Source organism: Chrysemys picta, chromosome 3 (assembly GCF_011386835.1).
Source record: "Chrysemys picta bellii isolate R12L10 chromosome 3, ASM1138683v2, whole genome shotgun sequence".
Classification (NCBI taxonomy): domain Eukaryota; kingdom Metazoa; phylum Chordata; order Testudines; family Emydidae; genus Chrysemys; species Chrysemys picta.
In genome coordinates this window covers 144831269-144856362 of record NC_088793.1, presented here as the reverse complement: position 1 = coordinate 144856362, position 25094 = coordinate 144831269, and the positions used below count along the sequence as shown (strand labels likewise).

General features: G+C 42.4%; 3 protein-coding genes across 9 annotated transcripts in view; 2 read left to right on the top strand and 1 right to left on the bottom strand.

The window, feature by feature from the left end:
• The window catches only part of EIF2AK2 (eukaryotic translation initiation factor 2 alpha kinase 2), a 43696-nt gene extending 33590 nt beyond the window's left edge, over nt 1-10106 (top strand). For both annotated transcript variants that reach the window (XM_008174370.4, XM_005296262.5), the window contains 4 exons: nt 2034-2159; nt 2855-2953; nt 6172-6234; nt 6337-10106. In XM_008174370.4, coding sequence (XP_008172592.2) covers nt 2034-2159; nt 2855-2953; nt 6172-6234; nt 6337-6456 — 408 coding nt within the window. In that variant the 3' untranslated portion in view covers nt 6457-10106. The remainder of the gene's footprint in view (nt 1-2033; nt 2160-2854; nt 2954-6171; nt 6235-6336) is intronic.
• Nucleotides 10107-11358: 1252 nt separating this feature from the next.
• On the bottom strand, nt 11359-25001 carry GPATCH11 (G-patch domain containing 11). 3 transcript variants are annotated; one of them, XM_005296260.4, is made up of 9 exons: nt 24875-25001; nt 22411-22494; nt 20314-20540; nt 19329-19370; nt 16398-16518; nt 15683-15773; nt 13792-13896; nt 12750-12831; nt 11359-12271 (listed from the first exon to the last, which is right to left on the bottom strand). In XM_005296260.4, the coding sequence occupies exons 2-9, from the start codon at nt 22458-22460 to the stop codon at nt 12216-12218; spliced, it is 774 nt and encodes a 257-aa protein (XP_005296317.1). In that variant the 5' UTR covers nt 22461-22494; nt 24875-25001; the 3' UTR covers nt 11359-12215. The 3 variants fall into 3 exon arrangements, with proteins under 3 accessions (XP_005296317.1, XP_065446606.1, XP_005296318.1); XM_065590534.1 differs by having other exon boundaries at nt 24851-24969; XM_005296261.5 differs by lacking the exon at nt 24875-25001 and adding an exon at nt 23686-23832.
• The window catches only part of HEATR5B (HEAT repeat containing 5B), an 87226-nt gene continuing 87042 nt past the window's right edge, over nt 24911-25094 (top strand). For 3 of the 4 annotated variants that reach the window (XM_005296259.5, XM_005296258.5, XM_065590528.1), the window contains exon 1: nt 24911-25036. The gene's annotated coding sequence lies outside the window, so the exon portion shown is untranslated. The remainder of the gene's footprint in view (nt 25037-25094) is intronic. The other variant, XM_065590531.1, reaches the window with a different exon arrangement.

Sequence of the window (25094 nt, the reverse complement as noted above, 5' to 3'; positions counted from 1 at the left end):
TGAATAAATGTTTGGAGGATCAGAAAATGTTGAAGCGTTATTTTATTTTCAGTGGGACTCCATATGAGCATAAGGGTCTGTCAGTGTGTGTAAGATTGGGTATAAAATCACAAAGCACTTTTGAATGTGAAATGCTGTATTTTAGGTTTATATTAAGTTTCAAGTTTGAGTTCAAAATCAATTTAAATAAATCACATATAACACATCATATATTTTAGTGTACTGAAGTTAATGCCCTATAGAGCAGTGTTTTTCAAAGTTCAAGTCGTGACCCAGTACTGGGTCGTGGCATGTAAGGTGTTGTGAGAGGCTACCGGTGTGGTGCTTCTGCTTTCTCCTGTTGATATCACTTGGCTGCGTGCGTGTGTTCCCTCTGTGTGCTGCCCCAGCTCTGCGCAGATAGCTGACACAGCAGACCCGACGAGAATCCCCAATAACCACAGAGTCTACTAAGATACAAAGGCACCTCGGCCAGGTTTATTGCGATCTCGGACACAATTGCAGTTCCCCGTAGATTACTTAGTCTACTGGGCATACTACTAATAGATGCCTCTTGGCAAGGACCCGGCTCAGTGGCGGGACTTTCCACTGCCCCCGTGGCCGGACAAAGACACCACCCCAGGGACACATTCTTATACACAGGTACAAACAAATTACACATCACTCCTGACGTATTGAGGTGCAACCCCTCTACGTAGCAAGGTACAACCCCTCTACGTAATAAGGTGCCGCCTCTCACCTTGTACCTGTTGGTTCGATCAAAACAACTCTATCCATCATTTTACCCTTTTGCCCCTGTCATTGGGATGGGTCGGCCTGTTCCATGTTATCTGTGGAATGTTCCGGTATAGTGTGTCTTGGTACCATGTTTATACTATAATTATGCTAAATGAATATATATTTCTGCAACATCAGCCCTTTCCTTGCCAACTTCTGTGAGCAGGGCCTGCCTTTTGCTCACAGCTTAACTTTGCTTTCTATGCTAGCAAAGCCTTGACCATTACTTTAGTTTGGTTCAGGCCTCATACTGGGCCTTCATTAGGCCTTTACTATGTTGCCTTCACTTACTACATAAGGCACCGTATCGCCTTGTTCAGCACCCAGGGACCCTAGTGGCTCTGGTCAGCACTACTGACCAGGACGTTAAAAGTCCCATTGGTGGTGCTGCCCAGCTAAGGCAGGCTAGTGCCTACCTGTTCCGACACTGCGCTGTGCCCCGGAAGCGGCCAGCAGCAGGTCCGGCTTTTACGCAGGGGGACCACAGGGGTTCCCAGCCAATGGGAGCTTGGGTGGGGGCAGTGCCTGCGGGCGAGAGCCACGTGGAGCCACTTGCGCGCCTCCGCCTAGGAGCTGGACCTGCTGCTGGCCACTTCCGGGGCACAGCGTGGTCTGTGGTGCACCCCAGCTGCGCCACTCACCGGGAGCTGCTGGAGGTAAGCCCACACCCCAACCCCCTGCCCCAGCCCTAAGCCCCCCCCAAACCTGGAGCCCCTTCCTGCACCCCAAACCCCTCATCCCCAGCCCCAGTCCAGAGCCCTGACCCCCCTCCCACATCTCAACCCCCTGCCCAGAACCCCGTCCCACCCCCTGAACCCCTCATACCTGGTCCCACCCCGCAGCCCTCACCCCCGCACTCCAACCCTTTGGTCCAGCTCTGAGCCGCTCCCACACCCCAAACCCCTCATCCCCAGCTCCATTGGGTCGTGGGCATCAACAATTTTTTCTTCAACTGGGTCACCAGAAAAAAAAAGTTTGAAAACCACTGTTATGGAATAACACAGTAGTACTTAACTGTATGCGCAAATGAGAACAATTCGTTATTGTGGCAGTCATGATTTCAAATTTTGACTAGTGTGTTTAAAATCTCCTTGTTAAATTAATAGTTTTTATTTTGATACATAACTCCTATTCATTTCCTTGAATGTTTAGCAACTCTTCCACTGAAGTACCCTATGACTGATTTTTTTTTTTTTCCCCTGGTGCTAAAAGTTTGTAATGTGAAACTGAGACATTTTTTTAATTGTCCTTTTTAGCCCCTCAACATATTCATATCTAGTGAAGATAAAATAAAAATAGGTGACTTTGGACTTGTAACTTCAATGACAGATGACCTACGGACAACAGAAAAGGGAACAAAATCATATATGAGCCCAGAACAGGTAACGGTTACTGCAGGTTTAATAGTAAGACATCAGGAGATGTGAATGTCTCCATAGTTATCCTTGCATTTAAGTCCAGATTTAGCCATCCCTGTCCTAATTTCTCCAGTACTAAACCAGTTGCCTAAAGTTTTCCAGGTTTGATCCTAAACCAGGATAGATTTTTTTGTTCCCCCTGGAAAATCTGAAGCAAATTGCTTAAGTCAGTTGTGAAATGAGGTGATCCTATTTCATCGATACTGTCTTACATTACAAAGTTTGAAGACAGTGGGAGCTCTGGGTGATCAGCAATTTTGAAAACCAGGCCACTAATTTAGGTACCTAAATGTGAATTTGGGTAACTTTAGGCATCCATTATTGAAAATCTTGGCCTTAGAATCTCTGTATCTGATTCTCTAAGGGGGAATCAATTACTTATCCTATGTATGTGGGACTATGGACGCTTTAAAGTCTGTATATTTTATTTCACTTAACAGTAAATGTTATCCCTATTTCACAGATGGGGCATCTTTGGCACAGAGATTTAAGGACTTGTATGAGGGCCTGATGGTCCCAATCATGCAGTCCTAAGGCAAAACTCTCATTGACTTCATAGGGATTTTAGCTTGGACTGTATGAAAACACTTCAATTACAATACATTTTTAGACCTAAAAGGCATGTCTGCTATATGCTATTTTTATTGTAATCACCACAGGCTGGAGACAAATATGGACAGGAAGTGGATATATTTGCACTAGGATTAATTCTCTTTGAAATTCTTTGGATATTTTCCACTGGCGCTGAAAAAATTAATGTAAGTAATCTTAAATTATTAATGAAAAATAGGTCAGAAGAAAACTATATAAGGCAAAATATGATTTGACGTATAACTTATATATGATGTAGTGTTCCTTATAGCCCCTTATGTCTGGAATATCTTCCCTATACCAGTACATCAGGTGTTCATCCTCTCTTCTCCTTCCTAAAAATTCACTTCAGTGAGACCCACATATGCATATTACTTTTGTTAATAAAAGCTGTCCCCCACCCTTTAAAACAAAAATTACCTTAGCACCATTCACTTGTCAATGTGTTTTGGTGCTATCTGTTTGTCACCTCTGTGTAGCCTTTCATTTTATTTAAAGTGAATTTGTAATGTAGTATTACACCACCGTGGGTTCGGCTCTGGCAGCTACAGTTTCAGTCTTAACAGAGTGAAAGTCACCTTTGCTACTTGCTTCAGATTTAGAGTCTCTAGGAATACATAAAGACCAAGGGTAGTGACCACACAGACATTCACAAGTCTGTTTTACAAGTTTTATTAAAGTTTCAGAGAAAGTTATGAATACCCAAGCATATAGAAATTCTTTCTGAACCTATGCACAAGTTACAAATATAGTTCTACTCACATCCTTAACAAGTGTTAGGGTCTCATAGGTCTTTCATGGATTCATGATTAGTAGAGGGATGGTTCCTGCTGGAGTTTCCCATAGGGGGCTCAACTTTCCTAAGCTAGGCACCCTCTTTTATAACGTAATTCTAACTAACCTCATTAGCATTTCTGCACATCATGCACACTGCGGTTAGGGCATGTGTTACCCAGTAATCACATTTTGCTATCTTGTAAGCAAAAAATTACTTTTACTGTTATTTTTTTTTGCAATATCACCCACTGGCACATCTTTTCCCGTAATCTTAGGGCATCGGGTTATTTTTCGGTCACTTAGTTATATCAGCATTTCTTAACTTGATGGCCTAGTATGGGTAAGCTAAAATCTTACAGGCCTCAGCTTGTAGGCCTTGCGTTTCAGCCCTACTTACTTTTACCCAATACGATTCCTCTAAATACTGATCAATCTTATACTTCTATAATCCTACAAATTAACTCTAATTAACATACAATGAATATATATGATGTTGATTAATCATAACATCACACAATAAATGAACAATAAACTAAAATTGTTGGCTACATCTGCTATCTAGTCTGTCAGACAGCTCTGCTGTCTAGTACAACAAATTTAATCTCTGTCAGAGAGGGGAAGAGAGAGAGAGAGAGAGCAATATCAATTGATACACTTATGTGGCCCTCAACACTATGGTATCCTAGTGTCTCATTATTTATCCTCACAAAAACCCTGTAAGGTAAAGAAATATTGTGTTATTTACAGGTGTTAGACCCTGATTCTCCAAATACTTAACCACGTGTGTAACTTTATGCTAAGACTGAGTTGTAAAGGATACATATATTTTTTAAAATGGGAAATTAAAAAAAAAATCTTTAAAAAAATTTCCATGGGAAAAAACAGGTTGCTTTTGTCAAACTGAATATTTTTCAATGTTCAAAAACCAAGAAAATGTTAGAATGTGGGTGTTTTGCTTGGTTTTCACTCTCTTTTCTCTCCCTTTATCCTCCAAAAGGGCAAGAATAAGGGAGGGGAGAAAAAAGAGAAAGTAAGAGAGAACCCCCTGCAAAAAAACACTTGTTCAAAAATGAAATAATTTTTTATTTGAAACAAATTTTCATTTTGTTTAAAAAATGATTTTTAAAATCAATTACAAATTGCTGCAAAAAAGTTTGCCTTTTTTTTTTAAATTAAAGACATTTTGGATCAAAAAACCTTTTTTACCAGTTCTACTTTATGCACATGAGTAGTCTTACTGAAGTGTATAGTATTACTCAGGTGCCTAAACTTACACACATGTGTTTCAGTCTATTCAGGATTGGGGCCTTGCCCAAAGTCACACAGTAAGTCTGTAGCAGAGACAGAAATTGAACTACAAACCTATCCGTCTGTCCTGTAAAATATATATCACATTTACCTACATGGGACTGAAGCACTCTACAGCTAGTAACCTACACACCCTGCTTTGTACTCTTGATGTATGGGATGCTTTTTGGCTGGATTTGCTGACAGGTCAAATTACATTGGGGGGGGAAGGGAAATGGCTTGTCTGTTATGTGCTGTACTGAATCTCTGAGGTACCTTAGCTTGCAGCCCTCATTCTGGTAAAACTTCCTTTGAAGTCAGTGAGTTTTGCTTAAGGAAGGACCACAGGAATTGGTCAAAAGGCATGTGTCTGATGATCAAAACAGAGGTTTCTCTGCCTTCAGCATTATTTTTTAAAATTAGACCTCTGATGCTACCTTTATCCTTTTTGCTGTAATGCTTGTCCTCTTTCCCCTGCCTTCCCAATGCTGGTCACCTTCCTCGGTCATGTCTTGTCTTCAATTACAAGCTTTTTGGGGCAGGGAGCATAGCTAAAATTTTCAAACCTGAAAATTATGCCTGAAATTAAGTTCTTAAATCCATATATGAACACCTAACTAGAAGTGGTCTGATTTTTTCAAAGGGGCAGAGCACCTGCCACTGTTATTGACTTAATTTAGAGCGAGGGTTGCTCAGCATCTTTGAAAATTAGGCCACTTCTATTTATGTACCTAAATATGTATTTAGGAGCCTAATTTTAGGCACCTGGGTTTAAAAATGTCGGTCATTATGACTTAGCACTGATTATTTAAAAGTGACTTAAAAAAGATGTTTTTGAATTATTCTAATGGCATTCATGGGGTGGGTGGGTGTGAGTGTCTGTGGTGGTGGGGGCGGTGAATGCTATTTGCATCTGCTTGTCTCACAAGTAGCAGTGATGCCAGCAGAGTTTAAGTCCACTCCTGTAGATTTTTCCATGGAGTCTGGGGTGCAGAACTACTATTTCTTTTTAATTGACAGTGAGAACCAGGGATTTGACAAAAATAAGGCAGAAGCAGGTCTTCATGGACCTTGAGGCTCAAAGGTGAAAAAGCCAACAAACTCAAAGCTCTACAGAATACTTTTAAAAACACCTTACAGCCAAATGGAAAGCTTTCAGATACTTCCTTTGACAAATGCTGTCTTTTGAAGACTCACTCTCCACCTATCACAACATTTTCTGATTATTTTGTTTTCATGCTTTGTGTGGTTCAATCACAGGGCTTCAAAATGCAGTCAATGAAAATATCATACTAAAAAAATTATTTGGTGTCATTTTTAGGAGTGGCACAAAATAAGAGAATGTGTACTTCCAGAGGAGTTCAGCAAGAACTTTCCGTTAGAGGTACAGTATAACACATTATTTCATCTATTTCCTCATTATTCACGTTCAGTATTTTATTTCCTCTAATATATACTGTACCTTGTTTGTTTGTTTGTTTTACAGAAACACATAATTGAGCAATTGCTCTCAAAAGACGTTGCAAAGAGACCTTCAGCATCTGCTGTACTGGAGCTTTTGAAGCGTGTTGCTAAAAATAACCCAAAGAACGCACATACACGTTAGGCACCCTATTTAAAGGAACAACATGAGCTCTGTTTCGGTCCAGAATTTGACACCCCCCCCCCTTAAAATTGCTGAAACGTGACAAACGTATTTGGAATCTTAGGTTTAATCCTATTGTCCTTTACAAAACCAGGCTTTACATGGGGATCTCTGCAGGGATTGGGGGAATGAAAGACTCTTCTTGTGATCCAGAGCATCAGTATACATTTCTACTTACACCCCATAGTCTGAAGCCTTGTGCCCCTGCCCTTTCTCACCTGTGGGCAGGTGGTGGGTGTTGTGTTTTATAGGTGGATCAGCAGTCATAGGCCCATAGTTATTTTCATCCACTGTTGTGGAGGGAACCACTGTGCAGTATTAGACCGTGGTACTTCCTGGGGTGGAGAGGTCTGTCTACAGTCTGCCCCTGCTGTACAACAGAACGTCAGCAGGTCCGGTGCAGAGGGCCTCTTATTTCCATAAGTATGAAGAAGGCAGGTTTTGACCTTTTATACTTAGGTTTGCTGCTGCCTGCTGTTTTAAATCTTTTGCTCTCTCCCAGCAATAACCATTTATTTTTATGTCACCTAGAAATATTGTGGGTTTTTTACAGTAGGAAATTTTAGGAAAAATTGCCACCTCTGGCTGTATGGGTGGAAGTGCTAGGGCTAGGTTCACAAGAGGGACTTGGGTGCCTAGTATAGCAGTTAGGCACCTAAGTCCAACATTTAGGCACCACTTGCACTCACAAAATCACTGCTCAGCTGCCATCTAACCCTGTACGCCCCTAAAGTCCCAAGGTGACTGAGTTTCTACTGGTGAAGTCCCAGAGGGTGCCAACTTTTTGTGGCTGGATATGCTCACCCAGGATGTGGGCAACCTGGGGTCAAATCTCTATTCTGCTGGGTCCTTCCACCTCCCATGAGAGTATCCAAACCACTGGTTTCAATCTCTTGTTGCAGCTGCTCCACTTTATAGTAAATAATGAAATATTTATGGGGCCGGAGAAAGAGTGTGAGTGACTCTAGTGGTTAGGTCAGCCTGCTGAGAGGTAGGAAACCCAAGTTCAAGTCCCTTCTCCACATCAGGCAGTGTAGAGATTTGAACCCAGATCTCCCACATCCTTTGTGAGGGCTCTAACTGCTGTGCTATAGCATAATCCTCCTTTGTGGTTTTTCATGAAAAATGACTAACCTGGCTTAGGTGTCTAACTCCAGGAGAAAGGTGTGATTCTGAAGTGGAGGTAGGTGTCTTCCTCTGTTGGGACTTAGGCTCTCAACTCCCTTAAGCCCCTGGGAGGCCACAGACAGCTTTCAGGGGGTTCACCACGCAGGGCCAGTGTTAGACTCACTGGGGCCAAGGACAGAAAGCTGAAGCCCCATCACATGGGGCTGAAGCATGGGTCCTGGAGCCCACCACGCGGGGTATAGGGCTCCAGGCAACTGCCCTGCTTGCTATCCCCTAATGCCGGGCTCTGGTTTTTATATGCAGAAAACCAGTTATTGTGGCACAAGTGGGCCGTGGAGTTTTTATAGCATGTTGTGGTGGTGTCAGAAAGAAAATGGTTGAGAATCCCTGGCAAAGGCCACATCACTCTCCACAGCATTTCCACCTAAGCTATCTAGTAGGCTCAGTGGGCTGGCTTTTGTGAATCCCATTCTAACTCTCCCCATGCATTGTACAGAAAGCCTGGGTGCCTAACTCAGTGAATTCCACTAAGAGGCAGGGCACCTAAAAGTCCCCTTTGTGATATATAGCCTCTTGTGTAGAGAAGGTTCATGTGTCTTTATTACTGTCTAACATTGTGGGAAAATAGCTAGAGTCTTCTCTAGACAAGGTCTGTGCTGTGTGCTCTTCTCTGGCTGATTGGTATCTGCATATAATTAGCAATAGCTAATATGCTTGTTGCAGGCACATGGACCAAAATATCTGTTAAAGCACCTTTTAAGTTGTTTGTTATTACATTAGTATAATAAATTTCACTCCACTTAAAAACACCAGACAAGTTAATGTTTGCCAAATAGAAAATGATAAAATTTGGTAAGAAAGCATTAGAAATGTTATACATATTTGAAGATTGCAAGCTTTTGGGTTTTTTTGTCTTTATATCTGAATGTTAAATTATTACCAAATTGCTGGTGCTGTATCAAATAATGCTAATACAATGAGGGTGTTTCAAACAATGAAGAATTTAAAACTATTTAGGCTCTTAAAGAATGTGTCCCTTTGAGAATTAAAGCTCAGTTTAATGATTCACTTTATAGAAACCAGGTGTCACAATGAGTTAATACAGCAGTTTTCAAACTCTGCCACTTGCCTTCTCCCCCTCTCTCAAATGTTCCTCCACACCTCCACAGTTTGAATACTGAGTTAACAGATAAGATCTGTTTTTGGTCTTTTGAAGATTGGGATTTGTCTCTGAAATGTAAATCCGCATCCTACCCAAGTCAGCTGTGTCGATTGCTTGGGCTCCACAATGTTCCCTCAGTAGTAGCCTCATCGTAATGATGTGGTCTTCAATCTCTGTCCACTTCCCAGGAGAAGTCAGTGACAGCCCCTCTCTCCCCCATTTCATATATATATATATCCTATGGAGACAGGGATGCTGGAATAGTTTGTATAGTGGGGGTGCTAAGATCCATTGAACCAAACTGTAAACTCTGTATATGATGGAAACCACTTCAAGCCAGGGGGTGCTGCAGACCCCCCGCACTCCTAGTTCCAGCACCTCTGCATGGATATGAGTTGTGGTGAGGCAGGTGCCACAGACCAAGTGGTTGTGGAGGGTGCTATCAATAAGAGGCCAAGGGACCTCCAGAGCAAGGAAACAATCTCCAATAAGTTGTAGAGAGAGGGAGAGCGAGCCCAGTAAATACCATCTCCTCCCTGCACTCCCAATCTTTTTCTCTCTTCCCCCAAGCTGCCAACCTTGTCCTAGAGGTGCCCAATTTCTGAACCTTTTCCTTGGCTCTGCAGCTTCACTCTCCCATCCTCTATAAGATCAAGGGGTTCAGGTGGGTCTTAAACATTTGGTTGCATAGTTAGATTTTGGGGGGGGCATGTTTTAATATAAAAGTCCTGGCTATGCTTATAAAGAGCAGTTGGAGGCAGGACTCAGGCTGTCATAGGCATTTTTAATGCTTTCATCACTGCAACATGTCAGTGCCAAAGGGTAGCATAACCGTTCTTTAAAAGCTGTTCTTAGAAAATAAGGCCCCAGTCTTGCATTGAGCAGGGATCTGCCTGCTGACATCCTTGTGCCTATGTAGGGACCCATTGGTCCCCCTACACAGAGCCCATTGCAAAAACAGGGCCCAAATTTACAATATTATGTTTGTAGATAGCTATTCTGATTCTTAGAAACAGTGAATAAATTCATAATTTTTGTTCTTATATGGATCAAGTATTAGCATTACCTGGCTGTCTATTAGAATGAATAGTACGCCTTAAAAAAACCCCAACCACTGCAGGAAAGTAGATGTCTTCCTACGTTTGTGCTCTCTGAAGTAGGGAAATTTGGTGCTGGCCTGCTGATAGTGTTCAGTTGTATATAAATTCTAAACTTGTGGTGGATTCTTCTGTAATGAATGAGAATAAATGTAAGCTTTGCTCATTTTTTTTTTAGGTGAATTTAAGTGCTTTCTTCCCCATTAAAACAAATGTTTGACATCTTCCTGTTTTGAACTAATTCCTCTTTCCTAGTGACACAAGATGCCAGTGAGAGTATATCCTAGCACAGAGAAAAGCCACTTAATTGGATTTCCTTTCCTCTCAGGGAAAGTTCTGTAATATTCATCTGTGACAGAGTATACCAGACCCTCTGAAGCCATCTGCTGAAGGTCTTGTGCCCTGCCACACCCTATCCCAGAAAAGGGCAGTGGAGAGGATCCTCCAAGCTGCCTAGAGTGGCTGTGTCAACACCCAGCACGTCAGCATAAGACAGGGGTTCTCAGACTTTTGTACTGGTGACCCCTTTCACACAGCAAGCCTCTGAGTATGACTCCCCCTTATACATTAAAAACACTTTTTAATATATTTAACACCATTATAAATGCTGGAGACAAAGTGGGGTTTGGGGTGGAGGCTGAAGCTCATGACCCCCGGAGGGGTCCCAACCCCCAGTTTGAGAACCCCTGGTATAAAACAAGCTGCAGGGCCAGAGTGAGTTCAGTTCCTTGCTGGAGCTGGAGCAGCATGGATGGTGTGTAACTGGCTGAGGGAGCTGCAGGACCTTGGACAGAGCAGTGCTGCCAGAAGCTGGGGAGAGTGCGACGGAGCCCTGTGGTCAGGCTGAAGACTGTATGGGGCTAAGGGAGGCCTTAAGAGGGTGAAGAGTCTCCGGGGAGAAAGCCCTTGCAGCAAAGCCCCCATACCAGGTATGGGGCCCAGGGAGGGCTACAGAGATATTCCAACCATGGGATACTGGGATAGGCCCCTGTTGGACTGTTTTCCCTGGAAGGGGTCTGTTTGCGTTTCACATTCAGACTGTGTGACTTGACCAGAGGGCTGAGTCACTGAAGACCTACCACAAACAGAGAGAGTGCAGGGACATGTACTCAGCCAAGGGGGTGCTTGTGAGACGTGAATGTGCCATGTGTTACATCTTCTTACTGGCACGTTTTTCCTTGGCAGCTGGCATGCAATAACTAAGAGGTCCTCTACCACTTGCCCATTAAACTTCAAGATTTACAACAGTAAAGTCTCTGTTCACCACAACTGATGTGTAGGTGGTTGTCTCAGTCCAACTCTATGATGTGTCTAACACAAGCTGCTACCTGCCTTACAGAAAAAGCTAATTCTTCTAGTTCAGCTCCTTTTTCTGTCATCGTTATGGATTTACTTCCACTAGCAGTTGCTGCTCATGGACAATGCTGCCACTGTTCAATAGGTATTGACTAAATGGAACCAAGTTGGACAAAAAGATAGTTACAAAAAGCTGTTTAATTATGAACAAAACACTTTAAAAATACCCACTAAATTGATGAAATTTAGAGTTTCTATACAAACATCCATATTTACATTAAGCAATAGAGATTGATGAAGCCAAATACTTTGTGCAAGGTGAGACGATTTTCAACCAGCAGAGTTCACATATCTGGCCGATTATGTTGACAAAAAATAAACTTAAGGTTCAAATCAGACATCCTACTGAAGGACACATATTAAATGACTTGTCTAACACTGTATACTGTAAAGACTTAACCAATATTCACTGTCAACTGATTATCCTCTATTCCATGCTTTATGTTATGTGGGAAAGGAAGGGCAGTGTTTTCCCCCCAGGGAAGCCTTTAAAATGTTGGTTACAAAGTCAAGTACTGTCCATTTCAAATCTCCATCTGTCCACAATCACACATATATACACACACACAAATTTAGCAGTCTGAACCTAGGTACCTCCAACTGGAGGTGTACAGAAATCATAAACCATAACAATTTGGTGCAGTTAGCTGCCTGTCCTCTGAGGTGCAAGACTGGAATTGCAGTTTTTAGTTTGGTAGAAACCTGCAAAACTCCTGCCTGCACCTAAATTATTTAGCATGAAGTACATATGTAAATTTGTAATTCTTATTAAATAGTGAGTTCAATGACTAGCTTCACTTTTAAAAAAAATCTAAAATCTACAACTGCTTCTGTGCTTTCAAAAGTGTGCTCTGAACCTTTCAATATGTCTTTCCACCTGCAGTACTTGTGTGTATTCTTGATGTCCCATGGAGAGATTTTAAAATACTGCTGTGAATCAACAATATTTTTCCAGAGTTCCTTTTATTACAAAGATTTTAGTCGTGATCTGCTGAACTATCTCCAGGGCAGTTTGAAGATAAATCTGCAGCCTCTACAGCATAAAGGAAAAGAAGGTTAATATTTCAGATATGGGAAGAAAAGATCTATAATCTTCGAAATCTTATTTAAAAAGAGAGTGGTGGGGAGTCAGAAAAAGGTGATGGAGAAACAGTACAAACAGATTAAGTTAATTCCGAATAGTGTTGTAGTTTGAAGTTCTTATAAACTTATAAAATAGAAAGGTGGTACATGTGGGACTGATGAGGGATGTTTCAGAGGAGAATGTTACCAATTTGACCTCAAAATACTGATTCAGAGCCCAATATTGATCATTCACTAGTTCTGAAACCCAAGAAAGGAGAAATGACTAAATCCAGCCAATATATACAAGAGTTACTTTCAAGGATAACATTAGTGGCACTGGCCTCCATGGGAATTTTGCTGGGATAAGGAATAAATAAGAATTGCAGGATATGGCTCCAAATACATAACCAAAGGAAAATTATATCCAAGATGGATTTAACTCTTACCCTCATATGCTGTTCCACACCAGATACAATAAAGATGCTCTTCTCTTAAATAGGCAGTCAGGATTTGTAATTTCTCTAATACCTACATATATACATACAGAGAAATATATTTTATAGCTTTGAGTAGGAATCACAATCGAACAGTCTGGGATGGGCCCCTGGGGTGTACTGTCTTTCCTGCTAATCAATAGTTCTGGTGCTAAAAAGGGCTCTCTAAGGAAAGATCACACGATACTGCAATCAAAAACATGGAAACCTTAGTACACCGTAACTGATACTACAGCAGAAGTCTCCAAATTGTGGCCTGTGGTGCGCCAATGATCTATGGCGAGCTAGCTGGTTAAAGGATGTTGGCTGTTCCTTATTTTCACCTACTGAACAACTAAAAATACCTTCTTTCAAGTGAATGATATTCCTGATGGGATTTTTTTTATCACCCATCTCCGCCACAGACTGAGTTCATTAGAATAACAACACTAGTGGGTTCTTGGGCATAAAGGGCATGATTTTCAAAAGTGACTGATTTGAGGGCCCCGGTTTTTAGAGGCAATTACTCAGCATTTTCTGAAAACTAGACCCATCAAGTGTCAAATTGGGTACCTAAAAATAAGACACCCAAAATCATGACTTTCTTGAAAATCTTGGCCCAAAGGTGAGGTAGTGTTATCATTTAATTTTGCTCTTTTACTCCAAATCAGTATAATCATGCTTTATACTCCATCTAATATTATTGCAAAATCACTTTGCAAGGCAGAAAGAGAGGCCACTTATTAGAGCTTTGATATACACCTCTATCCCGATAGAACGCTGTTCTCGGGAGCCAAAAAATCTTACCGCGTTATAAGTGAAACCGCGTTATATCGAACTTGCTTTGATCCGCCGGAGTGTGCAGCCTCGCCCCCCGGGAGCACTGCTTTACCGCGTTATATCCGAATTTGTGTTATAGCGGGTCGCGTTATATCGGGGTAGAGGTGTATATACACACACATGCATGTTTTACAAATGAAGACAGCTTCATACTAACTTATGTTTCAGCACTCACACTTAAGTCTGAATCTTTGTATTCATCCTTTTCTTCCTCCTCTTGATCCTTTTCTTCTTGCTCAGGTTCTGTCCAGTACCAAATCTCCTTGGGAACTTTAATATCCTTAAAAATAAAAAAAATTACAAGCAAAGTTCTCTCTGTCTCTATAGGTTTCTCCAGCAGATGCCTGATGAACACAGTTTATAATGGGACAAGTACCACTTTATAAACTTTGTTATAAATTATGATCTTGAGACACTGAAGCTTCAAGAATAGAACTGATCAAATTTAGACCACATTGGACCACAGCAAGGGCTATTTGTGGGTTTGCTGCTTTTTAAAAACAAATTTAAAGAGATGCTAAAATAAACTTCCGTGCCAGATATGCTGGTAAAGTTCAAGACTGCACAGCAAACTATTATTGTAGCTTTTGTCATTGGTTCTCTTTATTGCCCATGTCCACTTTCAGAAGGCTCTTTTTATGATTTTACAGTTAAAAATCCTGAGTCTGCACATGCCCATCATTGTGAAGCTTCTCCCTCGTCTGGGATGGCAGGTGAGCAGCCTCCTCTGAGCCAGACACCGCCACCAATCTGATAGCCTGACACAAGTTACCATGAGACATATAAATAGTAAATGGTCAGCAAGGCGGAAAAGGCCTTCTAGCTGATGTCTGAAGTGTTCTTAAAAGGCTTACACACCAAAATGAATTCAGGTGGAACGTATTTCTTGCCTTTAAGCCCAAGGACGTAACTTCTGTCCCATATGAGCACTATTGGACCATGGGACACAGGCTCTTGATGGCTACTAGCAAGTTAGCAATAGGCACACACCACCCCTAAGCCCTCTGAGGATACGCTTGGTGTATCCAGCATCTGTTCCACTGGACATTCACAGAATTCCCAGATCCTCTGCTCCCAAAGGAACAGTCTACCCCTGCTTGCCAGTTACACCTTAGATCACAGCTCTGCTTAAGATACAACACTTAGATTTGTTTACAGAGAAAATATAAGTTTATTTAACAAAGATTCAAATGATAGCATGCAGAAATATTGGAAACAAAGGGTTAAATATAAAATAAAATCATAACACATGTGCCAGAGCCTAAACTTAATTAACAAGACACGCCCTTGTTTAATTAAAGTTTAGCTCACCCCAAAGTCTTCCCAGTGTTTTTCAGCAAAGACTGGCTGTGATCCTTTTTTCATAAGGCAAACACATACATGGTCAACTTACTTCCTAAATGAAGGATAATTGTGTTACCTCTGCACCCCCAGATATAGTTCCACCAGTCCATCTTCACTTGTCAAAAGGGTAATCCCCCATACCTTGTTTTTTTCCTGTCTAGAATCTCCCCCTGGAGACTTTGCAATCACTTGATTAGTATTTTTTTCAGACTGTAGATAGGCATTCATTGTGAAGAATACATCATTCAATCTGCATATAGCCAGTCAGCCAGAAAAGTTTCTTATTTGAAAGAAACTTGTTTAACACCGTTTGGTGACCAGCTCCAAGTCAGAAATTGTAAGAACATTATTTTCAGCACACCCCCCCCCCCTTACATATTATCCATCCATTTCATAATGATCATGATGACCAGTGTGACACAGGCTTTCAGTAGAGCTCTTACATGACATCCTTTGGCAAACTAGGATGTAGATACTAGACCCACGGGATCCCTGTAACCCTTATGCACCCTGTGCCCTCTGCCAGTTGGCACTAGAAGGTCCCTGGGTAACACAGGGCATCTCAGGGAGACAAGCATTGCCACTTCAGTCCAATAACACCCAATATTATACAAAACTGTTAAGAAGTGAAATAATATTGTTGTACATGAAGATTGAAGAATTTGTAGCCAGCTCTACACTATAAACCATCCTTCCATCCCAAAGCAGCATATTAGCCTTACCTTTTGTGTGTCTAATTGCTGACAGGCCCTCTGGCTTTTTCTAAGGTCCCCTTCTATCTTACGTTCTTCTTGTTTGCTTTTGAATCTCATTCTGTCAATAAAAAAGTAGCTAGCTACAATCAACAGGCAGATAAAAAAATTCACACATTATAGGCAAGAACTTATTGTAATGTAAAGCTAGTTGAGATTTTAGACACACCATGGTTCCCCACAACATTTGTAACTCTTTGTAATGCCTTTGTACAAGCATATAGTCCTCTGACGGGATCAGAGAAGGCCATCCTAAACAGGACCGTGCTGAAGCTTAAGAACGTCATTGTAAATTTATATGTACATATGTGTCTTCCCTGAGGAGGCTACATTTAAATAGTTTTTAAAACAGATTTCTTGTTTAAGTTGCACCGTCTAACAAATGGCAATAGGTACATTATTTTGTCTGTCCCCTGGCATCGCTAATGTCCATTGTAATTAAGGGGCACAGCAGAGGGAATTTATGTATTTTAGTTTTCATGTGTCAGACCATTTTTTCTTTTTAAATGGTTGGTAATTACCCTCCCCAGGGCCCACTCATCACACAAATGTTATTCAGAATTGATACGACATTTTGATGATAGTCAAACCCGAGGCAGCCAGTTTAAGATAAGTGTGAAACCCGGATCCTTTTTTACATTACCTGAAAATGTTTACAACAATATATGAAAATAAATCGTTTTACCTAAACTGATCTGCAGCATCTTCATCTGCTTGTTTTTTCATATGAATCTTTCTTCTGTAGTTTTCTAGCCTTTCTTCTGCTTTCCGCTTTTGTGATTCTTCATGACCAAGGCCACCTCTGCCTGTTTAAGTTCAAAACACTGTTGTGAGCAGCTGAGAGACTGTGAACTCCAACAATTACTGTACTGTCATGGATGGATATAAACTGTTCAGGAAGGACAGGCAGGGCAGAAAAGGGGGTGGAGTTGCGTTGTATGTAAGAGAGGAGTATGACTGCTCAGAGCTCCAGTATGAAACTGCAGAAAAACCTGAGAGTCTCTGGATAAAATTGAGAAGTGTGAGCAACAAGAGTGATGTTGTGGTCGGAGTCTGCTATAGACCACCAGCCCAGGGGGATGAGGTGGACGAGGCTTTCTTCCGGCAACTAACAGAAGTTGCTAGATCGCAGGCCCTGGTTCTCATGGGAGACTTTAATCACCCTGATATCTGCTGGGTGAGCAATACAGCGGTGCACAGACAATCCAGGAAGTTTTTGGAAAGTGTAGGGGACAATTTCCTGTTGCAAGTGCTGGAGGAACTAACTAGGGCAGAGATTTTCTTGACCTGCTGCTCACAAACAGGGAAGAATTAGTAGGGGAAGCAAAAGTGGATGGGAACCTGGGAGGCAGTGACCATGAGATGGTCGAGTTCAGGATCCTGACACAAGGAAGAAAGGAGAGCAGCAGAATACGGACCCTGGACTTCAGGAAAGCAGACTTTGACTCCCTCAGGGAACAGATGGGCAGGATCCCTGGGAGAATAACATGAAGGGCAGAGGGGTCCAGGAGAGCTAGCTGTATTTTAAAGAATCCTTATTGCGGTTGCAGGAACAAACCATCCCAGTGGGTAGAAAGAATAGTAAATATGGCAGGCGACCAGCTTGGCTAAACAGTGAAATCCTTGCTGACCTTAAATGCAAAAAATAAGCTTACAAGAAGTGGAAGATTGGACAAATGACCAGGGAGGAGTATAAAAATATTGCTCAGGCATGCAAGAGTGAAATCAGGAAGGCCAAATCGCACTTGGAGTTGCAGCTAGCAAGAGATGTTAAGAGTAACAAGAAGGGTTTCTTCAGGTATGTTAGCAACAAGAAGAAAGTCAAGGAAAGTGTGGGCCCCTTACTGAATGAGGGAGGCAACCTAGTGACAGAGGATGTGGAAAAAGCTAATGTACTCAATGCTTTTTTTGCCTCTGTCTTCACAAACAAGGTCAGCTCCCAGACTGCTGGACTGGGCAGCACAGTATGGGGAGGAGGCGACCAGCCCTCCGGGGAGAAAGAAGTGGTTCGGGACTATTTAGAAAAACTGGATGAGCACAAATCCACAGGGCCGGATGCGCTGCATCCGAGGGTGCTAAAGGAGTTGGCGGATGTGATTGCAGAGCCATTGGCCATCATCTTTGAAAACTCATGGCGATCGGGGGAGGTCCCGGATGACTGGAAAAAGGCTAATGTAGTGCCCATCTTTAAAAAAGGGAAGGAGGAGGATCTGGGGAACTACAGGCCAGTCAGCCTTACCTTGGTCCGTGGAAAAATCATGGAGCAGGGCCTCAAGGAATCAATTATGAAACACTTAGAGGAGAGGAAAGTGATCAGGAACAGTCAGCATGGATTCACCAAGGGGAAGTCGTGCCTGACTAACCTAATTGCCTTCTATGATGAGATAACTGGCTCTGTGGATGAGGGGAAAGCAGTGGATGTGTTATTCCTTGACTTTAGCAAAGCTTTTGATACGGTCTCCCACAGTATTCTTGCCGCCAAGTTAAAGAAGTATGGGCTGGATGAATGGACTGTAAGGTGGATAAAAAGCTGGCTAGATCGTCAGGCTCAACAGATAGTGATAAATGGCTCCATGTCTAGTTGGCAGCCGGTTTCAAGCGGAGTGCCCCAAGGGTCGGTCCTGGGGCCGGTTTTGTTTAATATCTTTATTAATGATCTGGAGGATGGTGTGGACTGCACTCTCAGCAAGTTTGCAGATGACACTAAACTGGGAGGCATGGCAGATACACTGGAGGGTAGGGATTGGATACAGAGGGACCTAGACAAATTAGAGGATTGGGCCAAAAAAAAAAAAAAAAACCTGATGAGGTTCAACAAGGACAAGTGCAGAGTCCTACACTTAGGACGGAAAAATCCTATGCACTGCTACAGACTAGGGACCGAATGGCTAGGTAGCAGTTCTGCAGAAAAGGACCTAGGGGTCACAGTGGACGAGAAGCTGGATATGAGTCAACAGTGTGCTCTTGTTGCCAAGAAGGCTAATGGCATTTTGGGCTGTATAAGTAGGGGCATTGCCAGCAGATTGAGGAACGTGATCGTTCCCCTTTATTTGACATTGGTGAGGCCTCACCTGGAGTACTGTGTCCAGTTTTGAACCCCACACTACAAGGAGGATGTGGAAAAATTGGAAAGAGTCCAGCGGAGGGCAACAAAAATGATTAGGGGTCTGGAGCACATGACTTATGAGGAGAGGCTGAGGGAACTGGGATTGTTTAGTCTCCAGAAGAGAAGAATGAGGTGGGATTTGATAGCTGCTTTCAACTACCTGAAGGGGGTTCCAAAGAGGATGGATCTAGACTGTTCTCAGTGGTAGCAGGTGACAGAACAAGGAGCAATGGTCTCAAATTGCAGTGGGGGAGGTCTAGGTTGGATATTAGGAAAAACTTTTTCACTAGGAGGGTGGTGAAGCACTGGAATGCGTTACCTAGGGAGGTGGTGGAATCTCCTTCCTTGGAGGTTTTTAAGGCCCGGCTTGACAAAGCCCTGGCTGGGATGATTTAGTTGGGAATTGGTCCTGCTTTGAGCAGGGAGTTGGACTAGATGACCTCTTGAGGTCCCTTCCAACCCTGATATTCTATGATTCTATGATAATTAGAAGAGGTAAATATTACACACCTGTTTTAATGTTCAGAGGAATAGGCTCAACAATGCCGCCTCCTGTAGGAAAAAAGGCAGACAGCTTATGAAGTCAGGTCTCTCCCCAAATCATAAACACAGCCTATCCAAGTATACACAAGATTTTGCCACTGAATAATTAGCTTTTATGGTAATTTTTTTTTAACAGATGGATAAATCAAGCATCAAGGTGCACTGACAGTGGACCAGTGGATCAGGCATTCCTTATTTTCTCTGTTGAATTGTAGTGTTGCTGTGTGCTGCATTCAGCCTGCTGCCCTATACACCAAAGAAGGACAGCTTAATTTGACAGGTATAACATATTAGTAAATAACAATAATAATTAATAATACATTGCACCCTTCTGTAGCATCTTTCATATGAGAATCTTGAGACATTTTACAAACATTAACTAACTAAGCCTCACTATTCACTCATGGAGTGCAACATTTATTCATCCCCTAGTGATTTACTCTTGATAGATCCCAGGTGACATTTTTGCTTCACTAGGGCTCTGTGCAGAAGGACTTAGCGTCTGTGTGCACAGATCCCTTTCCAGAATCAAGCTGTAAATTTGTGCAGATTGGAGATAGGTTCTTTAATGTTTAAAAGTTACTTACTTGGAAGGAACACCAAAATCAAAAGGCTATGCCCTGCTACAGATAGTAAGATTTTTGTAAAACATCATCCACATCTGAAATACCATTTAGTTAGCAGCAAGTACTGTTTCTTCCTTCTCCAATTCCCCCATATCCCTCACCCTTTTTATTTCAGAGATTTTAAGGGCTTGCTCTCACCTTCTGTGCTTTCTTCTGCTGTGCCAAGGTGGCAGTTAAGAACTACCCTAACAGGCAGGAGTTCTTATAGAGGTATTCATTGAATTCATCCAGAGATAAGGTGGAACAGTATTAGTAACAGGTACCCTTTTAAACCCACATTTTGAAAAATGGGCATACATCTAAATTCTAGACGTTAACAAACTTACCACTCTTGCCAAGGGCCTGCCCACTTTTGTACCCCATCTTTTGGAGCAAAGCAAAGCCTTTGTTTTCATTTCCTAAAGCACTTTTCAACACAGTGTCACGTCTCTCTCTTTCCTCTTCTTTTAGGCTCTTTTGTCTATTTTTCTGGTTAGCTTCCCTCTGCTTTTCTTCTTTTTGAATAGCTTCTTTCACATGCCTCACCATTGGCAATCCTGGCCTGATATCCTGTCTAAGGAAAAAAATAAGTATTAATATTGTCTTTTTTTTAATTAAGAGGCAATAAATGTTTAATGGCAGCATAATCCATTACAATGAAACAGTGAGGATATAGAATCAGCTTTGTATAAGCAACCTCTAGTGCAGGGGTAATCAATTATTTTTGTCAAGGTCCAAATTTCTTGGTCAAATTTCTTTTTGTCAAGGTCCAAACTCCAGAGAAAATATATAGCTGCCACTTGAGAATGGGGAGTGACTTTAAGACTGGGGAGGCCTACATTGAAAATCTTAAGCTCTGATTTCTCCATATCTTTGAATCACTGCACTTCCATTCTAATACCCTATTTTTCAATTGCTTGTAATGGACTAAAAAATTATCTTTTGGGCAAAAACTTCTAATTCATACTATTTGTTTGTGGAAGGAATTTGAATACAATTCATTGTGCTGTTTGAACTATAATATGTGAAAACCTTTAGAAAATAGGTCCATAGTCTTTTTTTTCACTATGAAAACAAGTAACTTTGTTCTAAAATGGTGGCTGCTCTAGTCCATGGAAAACATAACTTTGATTTTTCTGATGTATGACTAAAATGTCAAATATAATCTGCATTAAACTTCCTTAAAAAAGAAATTAAATTATTTCCTCCATAACAATCTCCCTACAATAAGACAGGTGAAGGTCAGACATTTAAATGGAGAACCTGAAACCCACTCAATTAGACTAAAAAAGGGTTAAAAGTAGTTTCAGCTACACAACTTGTTGCTTAATCCCCCCATGCTAATTCTTGTAGCTTTACCACATCTTGCAAACACACATGCTTCACTTGAAAAAGCCTTTAAATGGCTTTTAAGAATGACAATAATTATATTACTTATCCTGTAATATAATTGCAAATAGAGACTATGTTTAAACTTTTAACACAGTCAAAATGGTGTTTCCATCTGGATGTTCTCCTATCTCATATAGAAAGCATCTTTTCCCATTCTCTCCTCCTCTGCAATGCAAGTGACATATCAAAAGGGATCCCACACAGCTCAATGCAAGTGTTTGGTTGCACCTTACAGAAATGCTTTTGTCTATATTAGAACTAACCAGTTTAAAAGATTAGTTCTTAAGGAAAGAATCCTTAGAAAGAGTTATTTATCCTGCCTGCTAGACTACTATACAGCTCAGATGGATTCTTTCTTGTTTAGGATCTCAGGCTACCTTGTTGATGCTGGGAAACAGCAGTTACCAGAAGAGTTTCATTAGCAGCCATCTTGCCTCATTTCCATTTCCACCTAGACATATAATGTCTCCACAACAGAACTGGTGAGGACTTGTAAGGAATACAGTGCTCCTCAACTTTTCACCTTAGCCACCTACAAATAATTTATATTTGGGAGGAGAGGCATGGTAAATGCAAAAATAAAGTACATAGAGTGGGGGAGGTCCAATTTTTTGAAGTAATTAGTGATCTGAGGTGCCTCGAATTTTTGGTGCCCAACCTGAGACACCTTAAAGGGTCCTCCTGATTTTCAGAAGGTGCTGAGCAACCAGCTTCTGAAAACAAGACCCTTTAAAATGGCATCCAATATTTAAATTGAGGCATCCAATATCAATAGCCACTTTTGAAAAATTAGGCCTAAATTTTCATTTTGGCTAAAATACTGCTTGCTTTACTCATTTGAATCATCCCAGTGAAATCTCCCTGTGACTTGTGTGAGTAATGAAAAGAGGATTTGGCCTTTAATGAGATGCCTGGAAATTGACAGAATGGTTGATTCAGGGATGACAGGCTCTTCATAAACACTAGTGAAAAACTCAACGACTAAATCCCCAAAATGATCAGTATTGTTACTGGATGTAGATGTGTATGATGTACTTAGGCAAGCTACTTACTGCACATTAATAAAAGAATCAGACATATAGTCATCTTCTTCTTCTTCCATGTTTAATACGTGTACCCTGTTCAGATCCTCTTACCTATAATGAATGAAAATATTTGATTACAGATTTTACCTTTTTAAAATGAATTGAAATGAAATAAGACGACTATTTTTGGGCTGAGATAAACTTACTGGTTCAGGTTTGCTATATTCAGTACTGGACAAGTGCCAAAAAAACACTGCTAGACTGAGGAACTGACAGCAGTTTTATTATTTGATATTTTGTGAATTACCAGGGGGTAGAAATGAACGTTTCAGTTATCATCCTTGATCTCGTCTCTTGCTCAGTATAGTTCTATGGCAGCCTCACCTTGGGGATTACTGTTGCTTTAGCAGGGCTACACTTCAAAAAAATGACTATTATGTCAGTTGCTCTGATAATGCATTTATCTAGATTTAACTTGACCCTCTTTTTCCTCGATATCCACACTTGGTATTTTTGGCTTAATTTTCTTCCATGGTTGCCCATACAGTCTACAATTCAAAGAAGCTGTACTCCTCTTTAGTTTTAAACAGTTCTTGGGCTGAATAAATATCACATGACAAATGGGTGAATCTGTATCTTTTGTGAGGTTTTAAACATCATCAGAGAATTACAATTTCTTTGTCCATATTTTTTCTGCCAGGATTGGCATCCAGGGCACTGAAAAACTAGGCATCAGGCAATTCACTCTTTATTTAATGAAGTTTAGGCTCCCGTTAATGTTCTTGCTTGATGGTCTTTGTTCGGATTTTGTGAATTTAGGCAAAATTTTCAGATCTCCTGAACTTTCTGCACCATTACCATGGAAATGACCCATTTGGTAGATCACCTAACCTGGCAGTTACACCTACATTTTCTAATCTCAAAATTTCTTTAGCCATTCAAGCTCACAAGACAAACTGATGTTTTTTATTGGAGCATACTCTATAAAAATCAAAAGGAGTATCCATCTTAATCTTGAATTCCCTAGAAAATTGCCCTAATAAATTAAATATATTTTTGTATTTTACAGGGTCTTGATCCTGCAAATACTTAGGCAGGTGCTTAACTTACTATCCTGAGCAGTCCCACTGAAATAAAAATTTACAAAAAGTGTCACTTACGTAAAATTAAATTAAAATTAGAAGTTGGTGCAATAAAAGATATTAGCTTGCCCACCTTGTCTCTCTACGTAAAATTACAGACATATTTTTGAAGGGGGAGGGAGGAGGGCTAAAGCATGGAGTCAACATTTTCCATTTTTACCATAAACAAGACATTTTTGCAGAATTCCAGCTGTGAAAATCTGGAAGTTATAACCCTCAGAGTCTGAAAATCAGGTAAAAAATAAAGCCAGTCTGATGTTCAGTGGCTTCTGCTTTGCTTCATATCTTAAGAGTTTACAACCCCCAATTACTACCTACACAACCAGTCCCCACCCCCAAAACCTCCCAGCATCCCCAGTCATCCCCCCAGTATCCCAACCACCCCACCCCAAAACCTCCCACCACCCCCAACCACCCCACCCCAAAACCTCCCACCCCCCCAGTATCCCCAGCCACCCCACCCCAAAACCTCCGACCTCCAGCCACCTCCCCAGTATCTCCAGCCACCCCACCCCAAAATCTCCTAGCACCCCCAGCCACCCCACCCCAAAACCTCCCACTATCCCCCAGCCACCCCACCCCAAAACCTCCTACCATCCCCAGCCACCTCTCCCCCAAACCTCCCAGCAGCCCCAGGCACCCCTCCAAAACCTCCCAGCATCCCCCAGCCACCCTCAGTATCCCCAGCCACCTCTCCCCCAAACCTCCCAGCATCCCCAGGCACCCCTCCAAAACCTCCCACCACCCCCAGTCACCTCCCCAGTATCCCCAGCCACCTCTCCCCAAAATCTCCCACCATCTCCCAGCCACCCCTCAGTATCCCCAGCCACCCCTCCCCAAAACCTCCCACCATCCCCAGTCACCTCCCTAGTATCCCCAGCCACCCCTCCCCAAAACCTCCCACCATCCCCCAGCCACTCCCCAGTATCCCCACCACCCCACCCCAAAACCTCCCACCATCCCGTCACCTCCCTAGTATCCCCAACCACCCCACCCCAAAACCTCCCATACCTCCAGCCATCCCACCCCAAAACCTCCGACCCCCAGCCACCTTCCCAGTATCCCCAGCCACCCCACCCCAAAACCTCCCACCATCCCGTCACCTCCCTAGTATCCCCAACCACCCCACCCCAAAACCTCCCACCCCCCCCCATATCTCCAGCCATCCCACCTCAAAACCTCCGACCCCCAGCCACCTTCCCAGTATCCCCAGCCACCCCACCCCAAAACCTCCCACCATCCCCAGTCACCTCCCTAGTATCCCCAGCCACCCCTCCCCAAAACCTCCCACCATCCCCCAGCCACTCCCCAGTATCCCCAGCCACCACCCCGCTCTGCCTCTCACTCACCCCCCGCTCTCTCTCTCGGGCTCCTTCCTGCGCACTCTCTGCTCAGGCGCTTCCTAGGTCCCGGGCTGCGCCTGCGCCCGACCCGGCTCTTCCTGCAGCTGGAGGGGATCCGGTGCGCTGCTTCACGGGTCCGTCGGGCTCTGCTGGGGCCGCTGCTTGCGGGTGAGTGCGGGCCGGGGGGCTCGGCTGCACCCGGGGAGCTGCTATGAGAGGGGGGCGG